The sequence below is a fragment of the Mus caroli genome, unplaced genomic scaffold, assembly GCF_978045245.1.
Source record: "Mus caroli unplaced genomic scaffold, Mus_caroli_1 scaffold_2, whole genome shotgun sequence".
NCBI lineage: Eukaryota > Metazoa > Chordata > Mammalia > Rodentia > Muridae > Mus > Mus caroli.
The window spans coordinates 28,408,637-28,429,621 of record NW_028227257.1 but is presented as its reverse complement, the minus strand read 5'-3'; the positions used below and the strand labels follow the sequence as shown (position 1 = coordinate 28,429,621).

The 20,985-nt window shown below is 43.3% G+C and overlaps 1 protein-coding gene across 1 annotated transcript; it reads left to right on the top strand.

Moving 5' to 3' along the window:
* The first annotated feature begins 16,877 nt into the window (after positions 1-16,877).
* On the top strand, positions 16,878-20,072 carry LOC147005773 (sperm motility kinase X-like). Its single transcript, XM_085829084.1, has 3 exons — positions 16,878-18,789; positions 19,301-19,374; positions 19,613-20,072. The coding sequence occupies exons 1-2, from the start codon at positions 16,904-16,906 to the stop codon at positions 19,332-19,334; spliced, it is 1,920 nt and encodes a 639-aa protein (XP_085685210.1). The 5' UTR covers positions 16,878-16,903; the 3' UTR covers positions 19,335-19,374; positions 19,613-20,072.
* Positions 20,073-20,985: the final 913 nt, after the last annotated feature.

The window sequence follows — 20,985 nt, the reverse complement described above, 5'->3', positions numbered from 1 at the left end:
CATTGCTCACAGTGCAGGACTAGTACCCAGGAACATGACACATTGTTGATCTCAGACTAGGCCCAGAACACATGTTTCAGCCCAGTGTATGTCCAATAACGAGGGACCCAATTACAGTTTATCCTGTGCCAAATATTGAGTTGAGTTTTAAACTCCCCCAACCCCACCCCTCAAAACACTATCAGGTCTCCAGCACCTAAAGGTACAGCTCAGCAGGCAAGCTCAGTGACCAGGGGCTGATCATTTGCTGACTTAAAGCCAGACCCAGGTCTGAGAGTCCAAACAGTATGCTGGCCATCTCAAGGACCCAGGAGTTTTCCCGAATGCTGCTATCAGAGCAAACCTAATAAACAGGAGTGTATAAATCAGACCATAAGACAGACCCAACCCCAGGGGCTGAATAAATTCCAAGCACACAGCTTGCTTAGTATCCTAAAGGTTGAATGCACACTAGACCTCAGGGCTAGTCAGGTCTCTAGTGGTCAGCTCACATACTGCTCTGCTCTGCTCTGCAGAATCTATACCCATGGGGTGGAGGCCATCCACTGTCACTAGGACAAGACAAGTAGCCTCTGGGACGAACTAATGATCATTTTGTAATATCAGTGGTCAAGGAGGCCATGCAAATAGCAACACCTGAAAGTGCATTGCCCAGAGGACACAGTCTGCTTTCATTATAAGTCAGATCTGAGACCCAGAGAGTCACACACTGTCCCTCAAGGCAGGAGCATTGTTTACCCCAGGGCAGGCCAGCACCCAGATAAGCTACAGAAATGGAATCTCACAGTAAGGAATAATAGACAGTGAGTACCAAATGCTACCTTACTTTGGGAAAAATATTCAGGACTCATCAGCCTTCTCCTTAGCTTCAAAACTCTGTTCAAATCATACACTGGGAGTCACATAGTGGCTGTTTCCAAAGACAGTGCTAGCGTTATCTTATTTTATTTATTTATATATATTTTTATTTTTGTTTTTTCTTTTTTATATTTAATATTTTTATTATGTATTTTTCTCAATTACATTTCCAATGCTATCCCAAAAGTCCCCCATATCCTCCCCCACTTCCTTACCCACCCATTCCCATTTTTTTGGACCTGGCGTTCCCCTGTACTGGGGCATATAAAGTTTGCATGTCCAATGGGCCTCTCTTTCCAGTGATGGCCGACTAGGCCATCTTTTGATACATATGTAGCTAGAGTCAAGAGCTCCAGGGTACTGGTTAGTTCATAATGTTGTTCCACCTATAGGGTTGCAGATCCCTTTAGCTCCTTGGGTACTTTCTCTAGCTCCTCCATTGGGAGCCCTGTGATCCTTCCAATAGCTGACTGTGAGCATCCACTTCTGTGTTTGCTAGGCCCCGGCATAGTTTCACAAGAGAGAGCTATATCTGGGTCCTTTCAACAAAATCTTGCTAGTGTAGGCAATGGTGTCAGCGTTTGGAAGCTGATTATGGGATGGATCCCTGGATATGGCAGTCTCTAGGTGGTTCATCCTTTAGTCACAGCTCCAAACTTTGTCTCTGTAACTCCTTTCATGGGTATTTTGTTTCCAATTCTAAGAAGGGGCACAGTGTCCACACTTTGGTCTTCATTCTTCTTGAGTTTCATGCGTTTAGGAAATTGTATCTTGTATCTTGGGTATCCTAAGTTTTGGGCTAATATCCACTTATCAGTGAGTACATATTGTGTGAGTTCCTTTGTGATTGTGTTACCTCACTCAGGATGATGCCCACCACGTCCATCCATTTGGCTAGGAATTTCATAAATTCATTCTTTTTAATAGCTGAGTAGTACTCCATTGTGTAAATGTACCACATTTTCTGTATCCATTCCTCTGTTGAGGGGCATCTGGGTTCTTTCCAGCTTCTGGCTATTATAAATAAGGCTACTGTGAACATAGTGGAGCATGTTTCCTTCTTACCGGTTGGGACATCTTCTGGATATATGCCCAGGAGAGGTATTGTGGGATTCTCCGGTAGTACTATGTTGAATTTACTGAGGAACCGCCAGACTGATTTCCAGAGTGGTTGTACAAGCTTGCAATCCCAACAACAATGGACTAGTGTTCCTCTTTCTCCACATCCTTTCCAGCAAATGCTGTCACCTGAATTTTTGATCTTAGCCATTCTGACTGGCCTGCAAATTTCATGATGTCCTTGTTTTTAAATAGCTAAATAACATTCCATTGTGTAGATTTACCACATTACCTTGACCCATTCTTCAGTTGAGGGACATTTAGTTTGTTTCCAGTTTCCAGCTATTACAAATAAAGTTGCTATGAACATAGTTGAGCATGTGTCTTTGTGGTATAATGGAGCATCTTTGGGGGATATACCCAGGGGTGGTATAGCTGGGTCTTGGGGCAGGACTACTCACAATTTTTTGAGAAACCACCAAATTGATTTTCAGAGTAGCTGTATTATTTCGTACTTCCATTAGCCATGGAGAAAGTAGCAATTGCAGGTGGTTGGAGAGAGGAAACTGGGCGAGAAAGGGGTTGAGAAGGGGAATTGATATGGGAAACACTTGTGGGGGCATGAGTGGGGGAGAAGTCTGGGGGTGAGGATGGAAGTTGATGGGGGTGCATCTCTGGGACTAGCTGGAGACCTGGGATGAGGGAGGCTGTAGGGAGTCTATGGGTGTGACCCTAGCTGAGGTTTCTACCAGGAGGGCATATGGTGACTAAAATGGCTGCCTCCTGTAGCCAGGTGGGACTTCCAGTAGAGGAAGAGAGACACCTACAAAAACTTCAACCTAAAATTTGTTTTGCTTACAAGATGTGCAGGGATAAAGATGGAGCAAAGAGTAAGGGGATGGCCAACCAATGACTGCTCCACCTTGAGACCCATCCCAATGTAGAAAGCCAACTGACATTATTAGTGATATTGTGCTATGCTGTAGACAAGATCCTATCATAACTGTCTCCTGAGAGACTTCATCCAGTAGTGGATGGAAACAGATGCAGAGACCCACAGTAAATATCAGGCAGAGCTTGGGAAGTCTTGTGGAAGACTAGGGGATAGAAGTGAATTAACCAGAGGGATCATGGACGCCACAAGAAGACCTATAGAGTCAACTAATTTGGGACCATGGGTGCTCACAGAGATTGAACCACCAACCATGGAACATTCAGGTGCTGGACCTAGGCCCCCTACATATATGTAGCAGGTGTGCAGCATGGTCTCCGCATGGGTCTCTGTCAAGAGCCATCTAGGTGAGGCTAAGGCTAGAGGGTGACTTTCTTGGAGATGGCCTACTGTTTTTGCATGGACTGCAGTGGGTGAGCTCTAGGAGGAAAGGTCTGAAAGACTTCATCTCGGGAACTGATTCTTGCAGCTGATATGACTTTCCTGTCATTATTAAGCTAATATAACTCCTGGGCAGAAACTCACCCTATTTGGGCAGATTTTCAGCAGATCAATGAAGATGTACTGTCTTGTAGTGGTGTTATATAGACAAATAGATGATTTCTTGGTTCCTAATATGATTCGATAAAAACTAATAAAAACTAAGTTTATACTAATATTTATTGAACCATTTATAGAAAGACTGTAATTAGCACTCTAATTCTTCACATGTCATGGACTAATTGCTCTAAGACAGAAAGAAGACACATTTATGATTAAGAAATAGAAAACACCAGGCTATTAAATTATTTACTAAAGGTCATAAAAGAAAAGAAATGATTTATTGTAGGCACAAGATAGAAGATAACATGTTAACCGAGTTTACCTACATACAACTTCAGTGCTAACTTAGACATAAGAATTGTAGTTTAAAACTTTAAATGAACCTGTGGAGCTAGTGACATAATGAATGTTTAGTTAGATAACAACTCTGAGTGGAAACACATGTAAGCATCTCTATTGTAACTTATTTGGATTTATGTTTGAACTTGTGAACTTTCAAAAAAAGATGCTTAGAATGCCATGTGATGTTGTATCCTGTTTAAAAAAAAAAGAAGTGCTAGGAACAATGATAATGAGAAGAGAGCAGCAATAACAGCCAGAAGAAAAACAGAAGAGAAGCAGAGTAGAAGAAAACAGAAACAGAAGAGACAGCAGCACATAACAGAACATAACAGGGCTGAGGAGACAGGAGAGGCAGATAGGACACAGAGAGACCGCAGAATACAGCAGAGCAGAAAGCAGCAGGCAAGCTTGTCTTACAATGGGATAGGATTTTTCTTAACAGCAAGTTTTTTTTTTCTCATTGACAAGGACAGGACTTTTTCTTACTCAATAAAAGGGTAGATGGGAGACTATTAATGACTGCTTCTATTTCTTTGGGGGACTTTTGGGATAGCATTGGAAATGTAATTGAGGAAAATATGTAATAAAAATATTAAAAATGAAAAAAAAGGGTAGAACTTTTGTCTTTCTCTAGCAATAAAGGTTGGAGCTTATTTTATCACCCAGAATGAGTGAGTTGTTTTTGCAGTGGGGCTTGCTCAATGAAATGTGCTCATGGAAAGCTTTTAATCCACCCACCAAACACACACACACACACACACACACACACACACACACACACACACACAGTATAGGTGTGTGTATATAAGTTGATGAGTCAAATGGCTGATCTCAACCATGAATGAATGTATATATGTTTACGAATGTGTGTGTGAATGTATATTTGTCTGTGCATATTCGCATGTGTAAAAGTGCTTCATTCTGTGAGTATGACTCTCTGTTCCTGGTTCACTAACAGTTCATTGCTCCAAGCCTGCCCCTCACTCTGGCCAGTGCGAGGTGAGGCTTCTGGGCAAGAGAGAAAGGAGTCCTAGCAATTCATCCATTACCTAATCCTCCACTGTTAAGCATCAGGTATTAATTCACCCCGAGGCCTGTAGCTTCTGGCCTCAGAGTAACTTAGAGTTAAGATAGGAAAACCTTATTAATACTAAGCAACATTTACTCTCAAAAAACCAAGTTTTGCCCACCCCCGATGATTTCCTCCATCAGCTGCCTTCCAGGGAGAGCCACCAGTGCCTGGGGCAGGTCCTTGGCAGGTCCCATACAAGTGAGGCAGGGTCTGTCCATGACTCTGTTGCATCCCTTTGGATTCCTTTCCCCTAACTGGGCTGCCTTGTCTGGTCTCAGTGGGAGAAAATGCACCTAGTCCTGCTGCAACTTGATATGCCAGTGTGGCTTGGCACCCATGTGGTGGTGTTCTCTTCACAGAGGGGAAGGAAGAATGGGGGTAGGAGGATTGAGGATGGTGGGACATGGAGGAGAGGAGAGAGGGCTGCAATCAGAATGTTAGGTGAATTCATAAATTACAGAAAAAATTTAAATGGAAGAAATAGTATTGTAATCATTGATATGTATAAAAATTCAACCTCTAGTTCTTGTGCATTCAAATATTGTTAAAGAATGTTATTATTACGATGATATTTATCATCTAAAATATCACTTTTTCTTCATCTCTATCAGTTAGCCAAGGCTAACTACTGTACTGTACCCTCACTAACCTATACCCAGTGCCTCTCATAGAGAGCAACCTTATACCAACTCTGTGAAACCTCACTCACAAGATGAAATACATTGTGGGTGGGGTTTCCTCACAGCCAACACAGGGGCAACAAGACAAACAGCACAGGGTCTGGGACCCAGCTTGTCTGTTCTCTTCCCTCTCTCATTTCCAGCTGGATAACCTCACTGCCTCATTACTCCCAGTACAGACAACACAGGCCCAGTCTCCCTATGTGGAAATGAGAAGGTATGTTACATCAGGAAAACATCAAGCTAACCCTACAAGTCAGCACTGGGGCACACTGGCACTAGAACTCTGGGGTTCCAGCACTCATGTGTGGAGGACAGGTAATTTTCCAGCTCCCTCACCCCCACCTTGCTGGCTCTAACAAGAACACCCTTTGGCTTACATGGTGGCAGCAGTGATGTCTGTACTACGTACCTCTCTTATTTGGGAGTCCTGAACTTAGCACAGGTGCCTGTGTAGCCAGCCCCCAACAAAACACTGAACTCTGGGTCTGTCACATATTCCTAGTAGACAGCACAGCATGGAAGCCCTCACAGCTTTTGGCCAAGTCCAGACCTATTTGGTTTCATGGACTGAGAACTCTGGGAGCATCTTGACTCTGATTGCTAAAGGGAGGAAGGGCTCTTTGTCACACAATTTGGTAAACATGGTCTTATAACTTGTTGAAAGAGGGTCCTTTGAAGCTGGAGTTCTCAGTACCCTTAATTTGGAAATATCTGTCTGAGTTTCTAGGTTAAAGGATATCCACTAAATTTAAACTATAGGACCTTTCTTGTGAGCACTATTTGTCAAAACCTCACCAAAGCACAGACATCTGTGAATTGATCCATTTGTTGAGTGATCTGAGAAGAGAGGGTTTGTTCTGTACATGAAGAGTGTGGCTCTTTGCTAAAGAAGGTTTCATTGTGAGACACATACATTCCTTTCTTTAGTGCGAGGTTTCTGGGCTTCTCTATGGTGTGTCTTCCTGAGGGCTCTCCATAGTACATACATATCTTGACTCCTCTTTCTTCAACACATCTCACGTGAATGTCTGCGGCCTGGACATCTGTGACCATTGTCCTTGTAGAAGGTCATCACTTCTGAGCATGGTCAGATACTCCTGTGTCTGGCACAAGGGGGCAGTTAAGGAACGACTGTGGATTTGCATTGCTGCCTGATAAAAGGTGGGAAGCAGAGAGAGCTACAGGGAAACTAAGGAGATGAGAGGCAGACACACATCTTCATGTCTGTAAATGCTGCTGCCTCTACATTCAGCTACCAGAGGCATGCACGTTCCACTTTAGAAATGTTATGTGGTATCTTTGTATAATAGAGGTGATATGAAGCAAGTTAGCTGACGGGTACAGAAGGTGGGAATCCCTTATTGATCATTTTCGCTCACAGTTCAGGAGATAGAGTCTTCCACATCAGAGAAATAAGCAAGGAGAGATGAGGTCCCGATATCTTACCCAAGAGGACCTGATGCTAATGACCTGATGCCGTGGTTTGGGTTGAAGGTAAGGCATCCCCCACAAGCTGTGTTTGAACATTTGGTCTCCAGTTGATAGCACTCTCTTGGGAGGTTGTGGGGCCTATAGGCGTTTGGAGCCTTGCTGAAGGTAGTGGGTCACTGTGGGGGGGGTTGGATTCTGAGTTCATATCTAGCCTAGGAAGGGCTATCTGTTTTGTAGGCCACTGTCATATAAGGAGCATCACTACATACCAGCTTCTCCAGCAGCCATGCCTTCCTGGTTGTGGAAGACTATATCTGAGCAAAAGTAGCACCCCCATTGCCTCTATCAAATATTTTATCACAGTAATAAAAAAGTATTTAATGTGTCTAGGTCCCTCGTAAGAGACCCATCACAAGAAGTGTCTATAGCCATGCAGTTGTCCCTTTGGGGGACATTCAAGAGCCAGACTATCTCAAGGGTGTCTTAGGATGAAGTGAGAAGGCCTCCATTAATCAAAGTGACAATCCCTTGGCACAGGGAGGCATGCCCTGCACCTTGAGTATAAGGTCACTTGTATGCAGTCTCTTTGATGCCCAGCCATTGCTAAAGAGCACTCTGCCTCTCCCTTTAAAGGTACTAATGTTTTGATTATAGAATTGATAACTATTATTAAGTATGGTGATGCATCCACATTTTTTTACTGCATGCATTGAATCTTTTCATAACGATGCTGATTTGACCCTTCTGAAATATTCAGATTTTTTGTTTGACTTGTGCTACATTGCTGGGTCTTCTTGGTTCCCACGGGGCTTCCATTGAATCTGTAAAGGTGATGGCACTCACGCAAATCTGTACCAGTGTGGCTTCCAGGAGTTGTATGCCTTGCTCCAGACCCATGCCCCTCAAGTGCTGATGTCACAATCATGAGTGCTCACTGTGTTTCCAGTGGTAATAACTTCTAAGTCTTGATACCATATTGGCTTAGGTCACAGAGAAAATCAAAATTGTACTCTGTGTAGAGAGAAAGCCCCAAATAAAAGAGCCCTAAATAAAGGGCAAAATCTTATACTCTAGTGTCAGCTCCTTGCCGCTTGAAGCCTGACAGTGTTTGTGATGCAGTTTACAAATATGTAGGACTGATCCAAATAGCCCTGGGTGCCTTACCCAATGGTCAGTTTCAGAAAAGGAAGCCAACCATGTCAGAAACCATAGTTGTCTGTCTTCCTAACTACTCAAATAAGAGACCAAACAAACTTCCCAGGAGACAAGGACAGATATTTCCTAATGACTATAAAATGGACCCCATTCACTCTTAGGCAAAATAGTCTCTCTCAGGATTCACCTGCTGTGTGTCTGCCTGAAGTGCCTATCAGTCATTACAACTTCCAATCAATCTTGGCATGGAAATATTTTATCGTGCTCCTTGAGCTCCTTCATCTCACAATGACAACTTTACTTACTGGTATGTCCTCAGACCTTATGTAAGGACTTTCTACTTTGAGATTCCACCTGATGTCCATCAGTGGACCTAATATGACTTCTCTCAGGCAGAGCACATCTAATGGTAAGCAGCTCTAGTTTGTGGGGCATGGTGTTGGAACATGTGTCCTTCCAAATTTATGTTGAAGCAATGATAATATTTGGGGCCTTTGGAGATGTCAACCCAGAGGGTTCACCATAATGACAGAATGTGTCACCTATAGAAAAGGGCTTGACACCAAACCCCAACTCTATTGCTAATGCTATGTTGTGATTGCAGACAGGAGCCTGGCATGGCTGTCCTCTGAGGGGCTCAACCAGCACCTGACTGCGACAGATGCAGATACTTACAGGCAAACATTGGATTGAGCTCAGTGACCCTGATGGAAGAGTTAGGCGAAGGACTAAAGGTGCTGAAGGGGATTGCAACCCCATAGGAAGAATAATAGTATCAACTAACTACACCCATCAGTGCTCCCAGGGACTAAATCACCAACCAAAGAGCATACATAGGCTGATCCGTGGCCTCTCGTACATATGTACTAGAGGACTGCCTTGTCTGGCCTCAGTGGGAGAGGATATGCCTAATTCTGCAGAGATTTGATGCTCCAGGGAAGGGGTACAAAGTGGGGATGAGGTGGGGATGGGTGTGTAAGTGAGGGAGGTAGAGAGTAGGGGCCACCTCTCGGAGGCAAAGGGACGGGATGGGCTGAAGAACTCTTGGAGGGGGGGTCCAGAAAGGGAGACAACATTAGGAATGTAAAACAACAACAACAACAACAAGGTCCCCAAACTATATGAACTGTTTGGCTGTGGGTGCCTGTATCTGTCTGTATGAGTCAGATGCTGGGTGGAGCCTCTCAGAGGACACCATGCTCCTGTCTGCCAACATAACAGAGTATCATTAAAGTGTTAGGGATTGGTACGTGCCCTTGGGATGGGTCTCAAGATGGGCTGGTTGTTGGTTGGTCTTCATGTGGGTCCCAAACAGCTGGAATGGGGGCTATCCCAAAAGCTGTTGGCTGTACGTGGGATATGTTATTTTATCTGGGCTGCCTTGTCAGGCCTCAATAGGAGAGGAAGGGTCTAGCCTTGATGAGACTTGAAGTGCCAGGGTGGGGGGAATACCCAGGGGAACCCCACCCACTCTGAGGAGAAGGGGAGGGGAGTTGGGGAAAGATTGTGGAAGAGGGTGACTAGGAGGGGGTTAGTGAGTAGGATGTGAAATGAATAAATAAAAACAAAATTAAATTTAAAAAAAGTTTAGGAAATCCTTGGGGGCCAGAGGGAAAGGGAACTCTATTCTATTGTCAGCAGGACTTGGTAGGCTGACTTGTATATTTACAATGTATATAAGATATACTCTTAGAAGTCACACAGTGTCTTCTATTTTCACATGGTTCAGTTGTTCTCTAAATTAGATATAAAGGATTTGGGTAAGAATAAAGTGAAGCAGAAGGGTGCTTTGCAGGCTTTTCTCTCATAGTAATGATCCTGAAAACATCAGAAGGAAAAATATGTTCATAGCAGTTCCTTGCCCAAAAAACATTAGTATTTCCCCCCTTGACATATTTAAGTAGTTCCTTTAATATATCAAAGAAAATATTCTCTCTTTTCTACCAAATTTCAACAGCACTGTTAGCTTAAAGGAAAAAAAAAGAAGGAAGGAAGGAAGGAAAAAAAGGAAGGAAGGAAGGAAGAAAAGAAGGAAGGAAGGAAAGAAGGAAAGAAGGAAGGAATGTAGGAAGGAAGAAAGGAAAGCTAACTGATCAAACTGCTTGTCTGGGGGTTGCTGAGATGGCTTCACTTACCAGTCCAGCCTCATGACCTAAGTCTGATTCCCTGAGACCCATGTTGTGGAAAGAGAAAAGTGACTCCTTTACGTTGTTCTCTGATATTTACATGTACGTATACCATGCAGTATACACACAGAGAGATACATAATTGTAATTTTAGAAACTAAAAGTATGTATCTGGTCTATCTTATCATATAAGCTCATTATAAAGATCAAAAGATAATACACAGGCCCTGGAGAGACAGTCCTGAGATTAAGAGCACTTGTTCTTGCAGAGGGCCTGGGTTCAGTAGCAGCATCCCCAGTATAGGGCGCTCACAATACCTGACCTCAAGCTGTACTACAGAGCAATTGTGATAAAAACTGCATGGTACTGGTACAGCGATGGGTAGACCAATGAATAGAATTGAAGACCCAGAAATGAACCCACACACCTATGGTCACTTGATCTTTGAAAAGCGAGATAAAACCATCCAGGGGAAAAAGACAGCATTTTCAACAAATGGTGCTGGCTCAACTGGTGGTTATCATATAGAAGAATGTGAATTGGTCCATTCCTATCTCTTTGTACTAAGGGCAAATCTAAGTGGATCAAGGAACTCCACATAAAACCAGAGACATTAAAACTTATAGAGGAGAAATTGGGAAAAAGCCTTGAAGATATGGGCACAGGGGAAAAATTCCTGAATAGAACAGCAATGGCTTGTGCTGTAAGATCGAGAATCGACAAATGGGACCTCATAAAATTGCAAAGCTTCTGTAAGGCAAAAGACACCATCAATAAGACAAAAGGCCACCAACAGATTGGGAAAGGATCTTTACCTATTCTAAATCAGATATGGACTAATATTCAATATATATAAAGAACTCAAGAAGCTAGACTCCAGAAAATCAAATAACCCCATTACAAAATGGGGCTCAAAGCTAAACAAAGAATTCTCACCTGAGGAATACCAAATGGCTCAGAAGCACCTGAAAAAATGTTCAGCATCCTTAATCATCAGGGAAATGCAAATCAAAACAACCCTGAGATTCCAACTCACACCAGTCAGAGTGGCTAAGATCAAAAATTCAGGTGACAGCAGATGATGGTGAGGATGTGGAGAAAGAGGAACACTCTTCCATTTTTGGTGGGATTGCAAGCTTGTATGACCACTCTGGAAATCAGTCTGGTGGTTCCTGAAAAAATTGGACATAGTACTACCAGAGGATCCTGCAATACCTCTCCTGGGCATATATCCAGAAGATATTCCAACTGGTAAGAAGGACACATACTCCACTATGTTCATAGCAGCCTTATTTATAATAGCCAGAAGCTGGAAAGAACCCAGATGTCCCGCAACAGAGAAATGGACACAGAAAATGTGGTACATTTACACAATGGAGTACTACTCAGCTATTAAAAAGAATGAATTCATGAAATTCCTAGGCAAATGGATGGACGTGGAGGGTATCATCCTGAGTGAGGTAACCCAATCACAACAGAACTTACATGATATGTACTCACTGATAAGTGAATATTAGCCCAGAAATTTAGAATACCCAAGATACAAGATACAATTTGCTAAACACATGAAACTCAAGAAGAACGAAGACCAAAGTGTGGACACTTTGCCCCTTCTTAGAATTGGAACCCATGGAAGGAGTTACAGAGACAAAGTTTGGAGCTGAGACGAAAGGATGAACCATCTAGAGACTGTCATACCTGGGAATCCATCCCATAATCAGCCTCCTAACGCTGACACCATTGCATACACTAGCAAGATTTTGCAGAAAGGACCCAGATATAGCTGTCTCTTGTGAGGCTATGCTGGGGCTTAGCAAACATAGAAGTGGATGCTCACAGTCAGCTATTGGATGGATCACAAGGCCCCCAATGGAGGAGCTAGAGAAAATACCCAAGGAGCTAAAGGGATCTGCAACCCTATAGGTGGAACAACAATATGAACTAACCTGTACTCCCTCCCCCCACCCCCGAGTTCCTGTCTCTAGCTGCATATGTATCAGAAGATGACCTAGTCGGCCATCATTGGAAAGAGAGGCCCATTGGTCTTGCAAACTTTATCTGCTTCAGTACAGGGGAACGTCAGGGCTAAGAAGTTGGAGTGGGTGGGTAGGGGAGTGGGGGGGGAGGGTATGGGGGAATTTTGGAATAGCACTGGAGATGTAAATGAAGAAAATACCTAATTAAAAATAAACCCAGGATAGCAAAAACTATTCTTAAAAATAAAGGAATTTCTACGGAAGTCACCATCCTTGACCTCAAGCTGTACTACAGAGCAATAGTGATAAAACTTGCATGGTATTGGTACAGTGACAGTAACCAGCTCTAGTTTTGGGGCTTGATGTTGGAACATGTGGCTCACAAAAATCTACGTTGAATCTTCAGTCTGATTTGAGGCCTTTGTGGTAGCAACCCAGGTGTTCACAATCATGCCAGAAAGTGTCCCCTTTAGAATAGGGCCTGACACCAAATCCCAAAACTATTGCTGATGCCCTGTTGAGCTTGCAGACATGGGTCTTACCTGGCTATCCTCTATGGGGCTCAGCCATCATCTGACTGACGTAGATGGAGATACTTACAGGCAGCAAACATTGGACTGAGCTAGAGGACATCAATGGAAGAGTTACGGGAAGGAACGAAGGAGCTGAAGGGGATTATAACCTTATTTATATGAAAAGAAAAATAAATGAAAGAGAGTTTCATTTCCCAGGACGATGTAAGAATACACAAGAAAATACCATGTTAGAGCAAGATAGAAGGTCTTATATACCCTTAGCATCCTGGCACTCAATACACATCAAACATCCTGAATATCCTCTCCTTAACTTCCAATCTCCAAAAGTACAAGAAATGAATTTGTTGTTTATATATTTCCCAGTCGAAGGCAATTTGTTGTAGAAGAGGATGAGATTTTGACATTTGAAGATTCTCTATCTCCCATGCCTACAGCTTTTGCTGTCTGTAGGACTTTAGGCTGATGTTCTTCTTTTTTGATCATCACAAAGATGTCTACCTTCTGTCTCTTGGGTTTCAAGGTCTCTGATGAGAAATCTAATAAGAGTATTTTGGGGAAGCTATGACCAAACTCCCTTCCTCTAAGTCCCACATACTTTAGTAACTTGCCCTAGGGTGTTTGAAAAAGAATATTTTGTGACAGGACAACAACAGTGAGGGGCTTAGTTTGGACAGCAAGTATATAGAGAGGAATGACTACTTTTAGATATGTTGAGGTCTGTAACAGACAGTTGTTAGCACAGATTTTGGGTCCTACTCCCAAAGGACATAGGAGCATGCTCTGAGTTCACTTTCTTACTGGTAAATATCAGTCTATTGTGGATGGGCCTGGTGATGTTTGTATTTTGATGCTAATTCTGGTCTCCTGGGAGGGGCTGTGGTCAAGGAGTTAGTCACATACCCAGGTGACTTCTTGTGAACCAATCACTGGGCAAGTAGGAGGGACTTCCCAGTTGGACAGAGAAAGAGAGGAAGCAGGAGAGAATTAGGCTTTTTGGAAGGTTTTAGCATGAGGACAAGATGTAATGACTAGTTTCCCCATTTCAATGGCAGATCTGGCCTGTGGGAACCTAGCAATCTGGGTGGAGACATTTCAGGAGATCTGGGTCAGAGAGTCTCCATGTGATAAAAACCGGTTGGCCATTGCCAGTGACTGGCCAGCCAGGCACCACGGGGCAGAGAATTGCCTGTGCCTGGCAGTTGTGTGGAAACTTGTTGGTTCTTTTTAAAATATTTCCTGCAACCAGAGTCTATACCCATTGAAGCATAAAGGTTTGGGGGCCTATATTATCATTGTTCCTATTACTGTTTGTATTAGTTTTAAAGTGGAGACAGTTCTTGTTGTGGTTTGAATTAAAAAAAAAAATCCCTGATAGACACTTGTGTCAGAACTCATGGTCTCTAGCTGGTAATACTGTGAAGGGAAGCTGGAATCTAGCGTTAGAAGGTGGGCTCTAGCTCTAGGAAGAAGTTTTCTGACCTGGCACTGGACATGGGGTGGCCAGCAGTATTGTGTGAACAGCCACATGTTACCACTCTACATCATGCTTTCCCTGTTCCCTCAAACTGTGAGACAAAATGAACCATTCTGTTGCTTCTGCTTGGGCACTTGGTAGCAGTGACTGCAGAGTAGCTAATACAGTCTTCTGGGACAGGGTGTGGCCATCCCTCATTGGTCCATGTTTTGCTCTGACCTCACAATGAACCACTGTGATAAATGACAGACACCTGTCCATATAATGTGCTGCCCAAGGCTGGGTTTTGTCCTTTTGGTGTGGAGCGTGGTTGGTGGTGGTTTGGGAGACTTGGACTGTGGTGATATTTTTGGACTTGGATACTGGTAACGTTTTGGACTCGGATTCTGGCAAAGGTTTAGACTCGGATATTGGTAACATTTTTGGACTCGGATTCTGGAGAAGGTTTGGACTCGGATATTGGTGAACCTGCTTGAACTTTGACACGGTGAGCCCTTTTCTCACTTTACTGCTTGAGGTTTGCAGGTACTGGTTTTAGTTTTCCTTTTTTCTTTTTCTTTTAGTTTCTCTTTGATTTTAGATTTTATTTTTTACATAGTTTAAATTATCATTATTAATTATCTTCAATTTGTCTTTTTCTGCCTACTCATTTTCATTGCTGTTTATTTACTTTTTAAAGATTTTGTTAATAAACATTAAGCATAAAGTAGGACAGTTCCCTAAAACATTTCTGAATATTCACATAATGCACTTTAATAATATTCACCTAATCTAAGAACCCGTACCCCAGTCCCTTCTTTCTTCTTTACGTTCCTAATGAATCCCTTTTACTACAGGCCCCTTCCCCTAACTATGCTTCAGCACTTGAGAGCCAGTATCTCTGGAGTGGCTTGTTAAACACTACAGGGTGATTTCCAGATCCGTGTTCTTCTTTTTAAATGACAATTCCATTCTTCAGCTGAGCATGTGATTCTTGCCCTTCCATTTCTATGCGTCGTTGTCAATCGTTGGTGGTTGTTGCAGCCCTGGCATGACTGGATGAATCCATCTTGATCAGGAAGTTTGGTCCTTTCAAGGGCTGTTGAATTCTGTGTGAGGCATTAAGCTCTCAGACTAAGGATTATTGTGTCTGTTTTCACGGGTGTTGACTCTGTTACTATGACTCTTGTTACTGTGTCCATGTGGCCTCAGTATCTGTGTAATACATTATCTAAGGATGAATCTTGATTGCTCCTGCTCCTCTTTCTAGTTTAATGAATAGTTTCAGAAGTACTGGTGTGGGTTCTTTAAAGATTTGATGGAAATCACCAATGAGTTTGTCTGGTCTGGCCTTTTATGTTTTTATTGTTGTTAAGAAATTCTTTTAAATTACTATTTAAATCTTGTTGCATTTTTGTTTGAAATTAGATTTTTGGGAATTTTACATGATATTTTTGTTGTATTTATCCTTTCCCTTAACTCCTCCCAGATCCTCCACTCGGCATTTCGTACCATCCTGGTTTAGGTCTTTTGTGTCTGGCCATCAAGTACAGTTTCTCTTGTCTTTATACTCTCAGGTATGTGGCCTTTCACTGAAGAGTAGTCTGTCCAACCTTATCCTTAAGGGACCATTTCTTTAAAATTGATAGCTCTCCTGACAGCTATCAGTTTTGAAGGACTCATCAGGTAGGTGTGTGATTTCTTGTCCACCTCTCCTCTTCATGCTGAGATTTTGACTGACTTGAGCCTGAGCAGGGCACATTTCTCTGAGTTCATATGTGCAACTCCGTCCTTTACCCATAAAACACTGTAACTTTATGCCTCAACTGCCTCTGACTCATACAGTCTTCAGTTTAGATGTTTTCCCTCTTTTTAGTTTTAGTTGGTAGTTTAACGTGTATCTAGAGGTTCATCAATTTCTTCTAGACTTTTCCATTTCATTGGAACATTTTTAAGAGATTCCCTAGTGATTGTTTGGATATCTGGATTCCATTTGTATTTATTGTATACTGCATTATCTTCTCTCTAATATTGTTAATGTGTATCTTCCTATTTCTATGAGTTATCTTGGTGAAGATTACTTGTTATTGTTATCCTTAGAATAAACAAGTCTTTGTTACCACAGTGGTTTTGAATATGCTTGGCCCAGGGAGTGGCACTATTAACAGGTGTCACCTTGTTGGATGAAGTGTGCCACTGTCCAGATGGGGTTTGAGCTCCTAGTCCTAACTTCTAAGAAGAGACAGTCTTCTCTTAACAGTTTTCAGATGAAGATGTAGAACTCTCATTTCCTCCTGCTTCATGCCTGCCAGTATGCTGCCATATTCTTACATTGGTGACAATGGACTGGAATCCTGAACCTGTAAGGCAGCACCAAATACTTATTGTCCTTTATAAGAGTTGCCTTGGTCATGGAGGCTATTCACAGCTAAGAATTCCAAACGAAGACAGTTACTTTGGTCTTTGTATTATTTTTGTCTCCATTTCATCAATTCATATTTTGAACTTGATTCTAATTTTCTTGGATTTTGCTTGTTCTAAAATTTCTAAGACTGTGACATGCATCGTTAGATCATTTGGACCACTTTTGTGTTTGTATTAGCACAGGAATTTAAGGCTATAAATGTTTCTCTTAGACCCACTTTTACTTCCTTTTATCTTGCATCCCTAGGTGTTGTGGACACTGACCACAAACCAACTGACCTATCATCAAAAGATGAAGAGATGGCAAGCTTGTCAGGACCTCAGGTACAACACCTTTGAAGAAGCCGCCTTAACAGAACACTATGAAATATTAACAACCCTTGGCCAAGGAACATTTGGGGAAGTAAAACTAGCGAGCCATCTCCTCACCCAGACAAAAGTTGCAATAAAAATCCTCCCCAAAAGCAGGAACAAGCCCCATGTCCAATCTGAAATCGAAATCATGAAATCCCTTGACCATCCCCATATTATCAAACTGTTACACATAATCGACACCACCAGAAACATTTTCATCGTTCTGGAGCATGCTGTGGGAGGAGAGCTGATGAGCAGAGTTGAAGAGTTTGGCTATCTAGCAGAGGTGGAGTGCCACAGGCTCTTTAAACAGATGGTGTATGCCCTCCAGTATTGTCACCAGAAAGGGATTGTCCACAGGGATTTAAAGCCAGAAAACATTTTATTGGACCACAGAGGAAATGTAAAGCTTACTGATTTTGGATTGAGCACCAAGATAATCATGGGCCAGAAGCTGGTCACGTTCTGTGGAACCCTCCCGTACTGTGCCCCAGAACTGTTTGAAGATAGAGGGTATGATGGCCGGGCCACTGATGTCTGGAGCTTGGGGGTTGTGCTTTATTTCATGGCCACAGGGTGCCTCCCTTTCCATGGATATAGCTATGAAGCAATAAAGCAGAAGATCATTGCAGGAAAGTACCCTAGGAGTTTCAGTCTGTCACCAGAACTTTGGGATGTGATAGCCAAATTGCTAACTGTCAACCCTGGAGAGAGGCCAACAGTCTATGACATTGCCAGATTTACGTGGCTAAAACCTGACAACGAAGCTTCTCCCGCTTCTTTGGGAGAGAATATTGAAAGCCACCCGGACCCCAGTATAATGGTACTCATGGGTGTCCTGGGATACAATCCAGGAGAGATAAGAGAAAGTTTGCGGGAGAAAAAATTCGACCAGGTGATGGCTACTTATTTAATGCTCAAACAACAGTCACCCTGTGATAACAAGACAACAAAAGACCCAGATCCAAGGCCATGTGATAGAATATTGAAAAACACAGAGCCAGCCATAAAAACAGTTGTAAGGAGGGCATCTAGTGTGCCTACCCATTCCACGTTCAGTTTGCCCAATGAATCAGAAAGTCTTGAGAAGGGAAAGAGAACTACAATGAACCACTCTATACCACCCACCCGGAACTGCTTCAACAAGGAGACAACTCCACTCCACAGTATCCGCCCCCAGCTTGTCCAGAAGGCTCACTACAGGAGGAGCACCTGGGGGGAGACAGAGATCAGTGACACCTCAGAAGAAAGCGCTACTGGAGACTCTTTGGAATATCATTCACTGAAAATCCACACTCTCCAGACATCCATGGGTGTGTCCAAAGCTGAATCTACCTATTCAAAGAATAAGAGGTCTTCACAGTTTGTTTCTACTCATCATACCTCTGTGGAAGACGACCAGTGTGAGGGCACCTACATATCCAGAGGAGAGATCAACCCACCTCTTTCACCAGTCTCACCTCAGGAGAACCTCATGGGACAGCTCCACATAATGACTACAGCTGGGTCAATGGATATCATGAACTCACAAGTTACATCACCTCGATTCTCCAGAAAGGAGGCCAAGGGTGAGGGTCCTGCTATACAACAGAGAGAGTCCAGACCATCCTCCCCAAATACACTCCAGGGACACCTCCATGGCAGGTGTCAGACTGCGCCCCAGGCCCCCTTTCAAAGACGGGTCTGGAGGACCCTGAGGAATGGCTTTCTAAGAGGCCTGAGAACTTTATGTTGCTGCCTGCCAATCCAAAAGAGAGTGCACCCGACCAACAACAGAGACCTGGCTGTGAATCAAAAGAGCCGTGGAGGTAGCCATGGTACCAGGTAAATGGAGAGACTACAATGCACTTCTACCTCTAGGTTTTTTGTTTAAAATAATGTCATTTTCTTTAAAAAAAAAATTATTTACTGTATGTGCATGGAAGTTAACTGGCCAGAGTTAGTTCTGTCTTTACACCCTATCTGTCTTGGGGAAAGGATTAATGTCCCCACCCTTGGCAGCAAATGCTTGCACTCACTGAACAGTTTCCTGGACTAAATGATATGCTTTGAAATTACCAGGTTACAAGAATATACATCTTAGGGGTTGGTGGTAATGTATTATCACAGCTAAATCTAATCCCACAGTATCCTTTGTGAGTAACTTCACCACATGTAGAGGGCAGAGGAAGGTGTCTTGAGCCTGGCCAGGGTGTTGGAGGAGGGTGGGTGAAGGGATCAGTGGAGCACTCGGGAAGAATCAGCCTGACGGCCCATGCCAGCACAGGGCCAACACAGTGAAGCATAAGTCCTGAAGATTTCTACTAAGATCTCCCTTTCTTATGTCTGTTTGAAGAGCATTTAGGGGCACTGTGCTCCCTGAAAAATGATACCCGAGAGTGAAGAGCAGTCTACTGAGGATGCACACAGGTACAGGAGAGAGCCAGGGAGGAATTTCCCATGATTGGGTGCCGGGGGTGTGTATGGGGGGGGGGACCCTGTCTACATCACAGTATGAAACTAAGGGCAAATTCTTCCTCTGTCTGCAGATTAATAGAGTGTGTCTGGCTTGTATGATACCCTTCTCAGGTCCTTTGCAACCTAAGGACTGAGCATGGATTGTGGGAGGAAGGTCTGAACTCATGGTTGTCCTGACTTTGCCCTCTAGGTTGGTTCATGTTGGCTGGTGATTCCACAGTTTTGCCAGCCAAGCAAAGTACTCCATAGATCTCAGTAATTCTGGAAACAAGGTACCATGACATGCAGGTCATCATCGGGAAACCAAACCTCAGAGGAACTTCCAGGCCTGTAGAGATCATCAGCTGCCTATCTCCAGATGTACCCATGGGACATTAGAAGAGCAAGAGGACACTGGAAGCAGAGTAGGACCCCAGAGTGTCTGATCTGATCTACTTGTGTTTGTGTCCAAGATGACTGGTGCTTACCAGTATGGAGCCAGAAACAGAGCAAGGAGAGTGCAGGGAATGTCCATCTTGTGCTCATAAGCAAGGTAGAGAGGACATGAGCCGGTGAGTCCATTGCTCATGGTGCAGCTCTTAAAACCATCCTGGCTTGCTAGACAGCTTGCTTCTAACCCACCATTACTCAGATACCCTCAAAACTCACCCTATTTGGACAGACAGGGACACACACACACAGAGTGATAAAGAAAGAAAAAGAGGGAGGAAGAGAGAGAGAGAGAGAGAGAGAGAGAGAGAGAGAGAGAGAGAGAGACAGAGAGACAGAGAGACAGAGAGAGAGAGAGAGACAGAGAGAGAGAGAGAGCAAAGTATTGTCATATTTTTCGCGACTCTAGTTGTCTCTCCAAATTTGTTTTGTCTTGTCTATACCCTTATCTGAAACATTAACCAGTTCATCTTCATAGGAGCCATGTGAAGCTAGATCATGTCATGGTGCACACTACCCTATGGCATCCGAGAGCTTAAAAGGTAAAGTCCACCAACTGTGTTTTGAGTGGAGCCAAAGTGAAATATGAAGTGTTTAATAGTTGAAGCCAGAGCAGGACCTGTTTCCAAGCATGATCATGGATAAGAACCTGTTGTAAGAAAACATGTTAAGACCCTCTGGTCTGAAAGCAGGGTTTTCCTTTGGGTGGTTTATGGTCTCCTGCTACCTTCTACCACCTAAGAAAACCTAGGGAATTAAGTCATCAGATTCACACTCCTCCTTATGCCCACATGCTAGTATACCCTGCCTCTCTTACTTTCAACAGTATCTCACAAGATCCAAGCTGTTTTCTTTCTGATACTCCATAGGGATGTTGCTGCTAATGCAGCTGTGTGTCTTCAGACAAGACTAGTGTCTTTACTGCCTGAATGGTCTTTTGCTGGGGCCCCAAAGGACTCCTAGGAACACACTCAACAAGGGACAAAGTCTGAGAACAGTTTCTTCTGCATGGTGAACAGTGGAAGAGGTACCCGCCAAGCCCTAACACAGTGGACTGAAGACGGCCACACAGGTTATGCTTCCTTGCTCATGCCATGGGGAAGGCATGATTGGCTAACACTTGGTAATCTTACC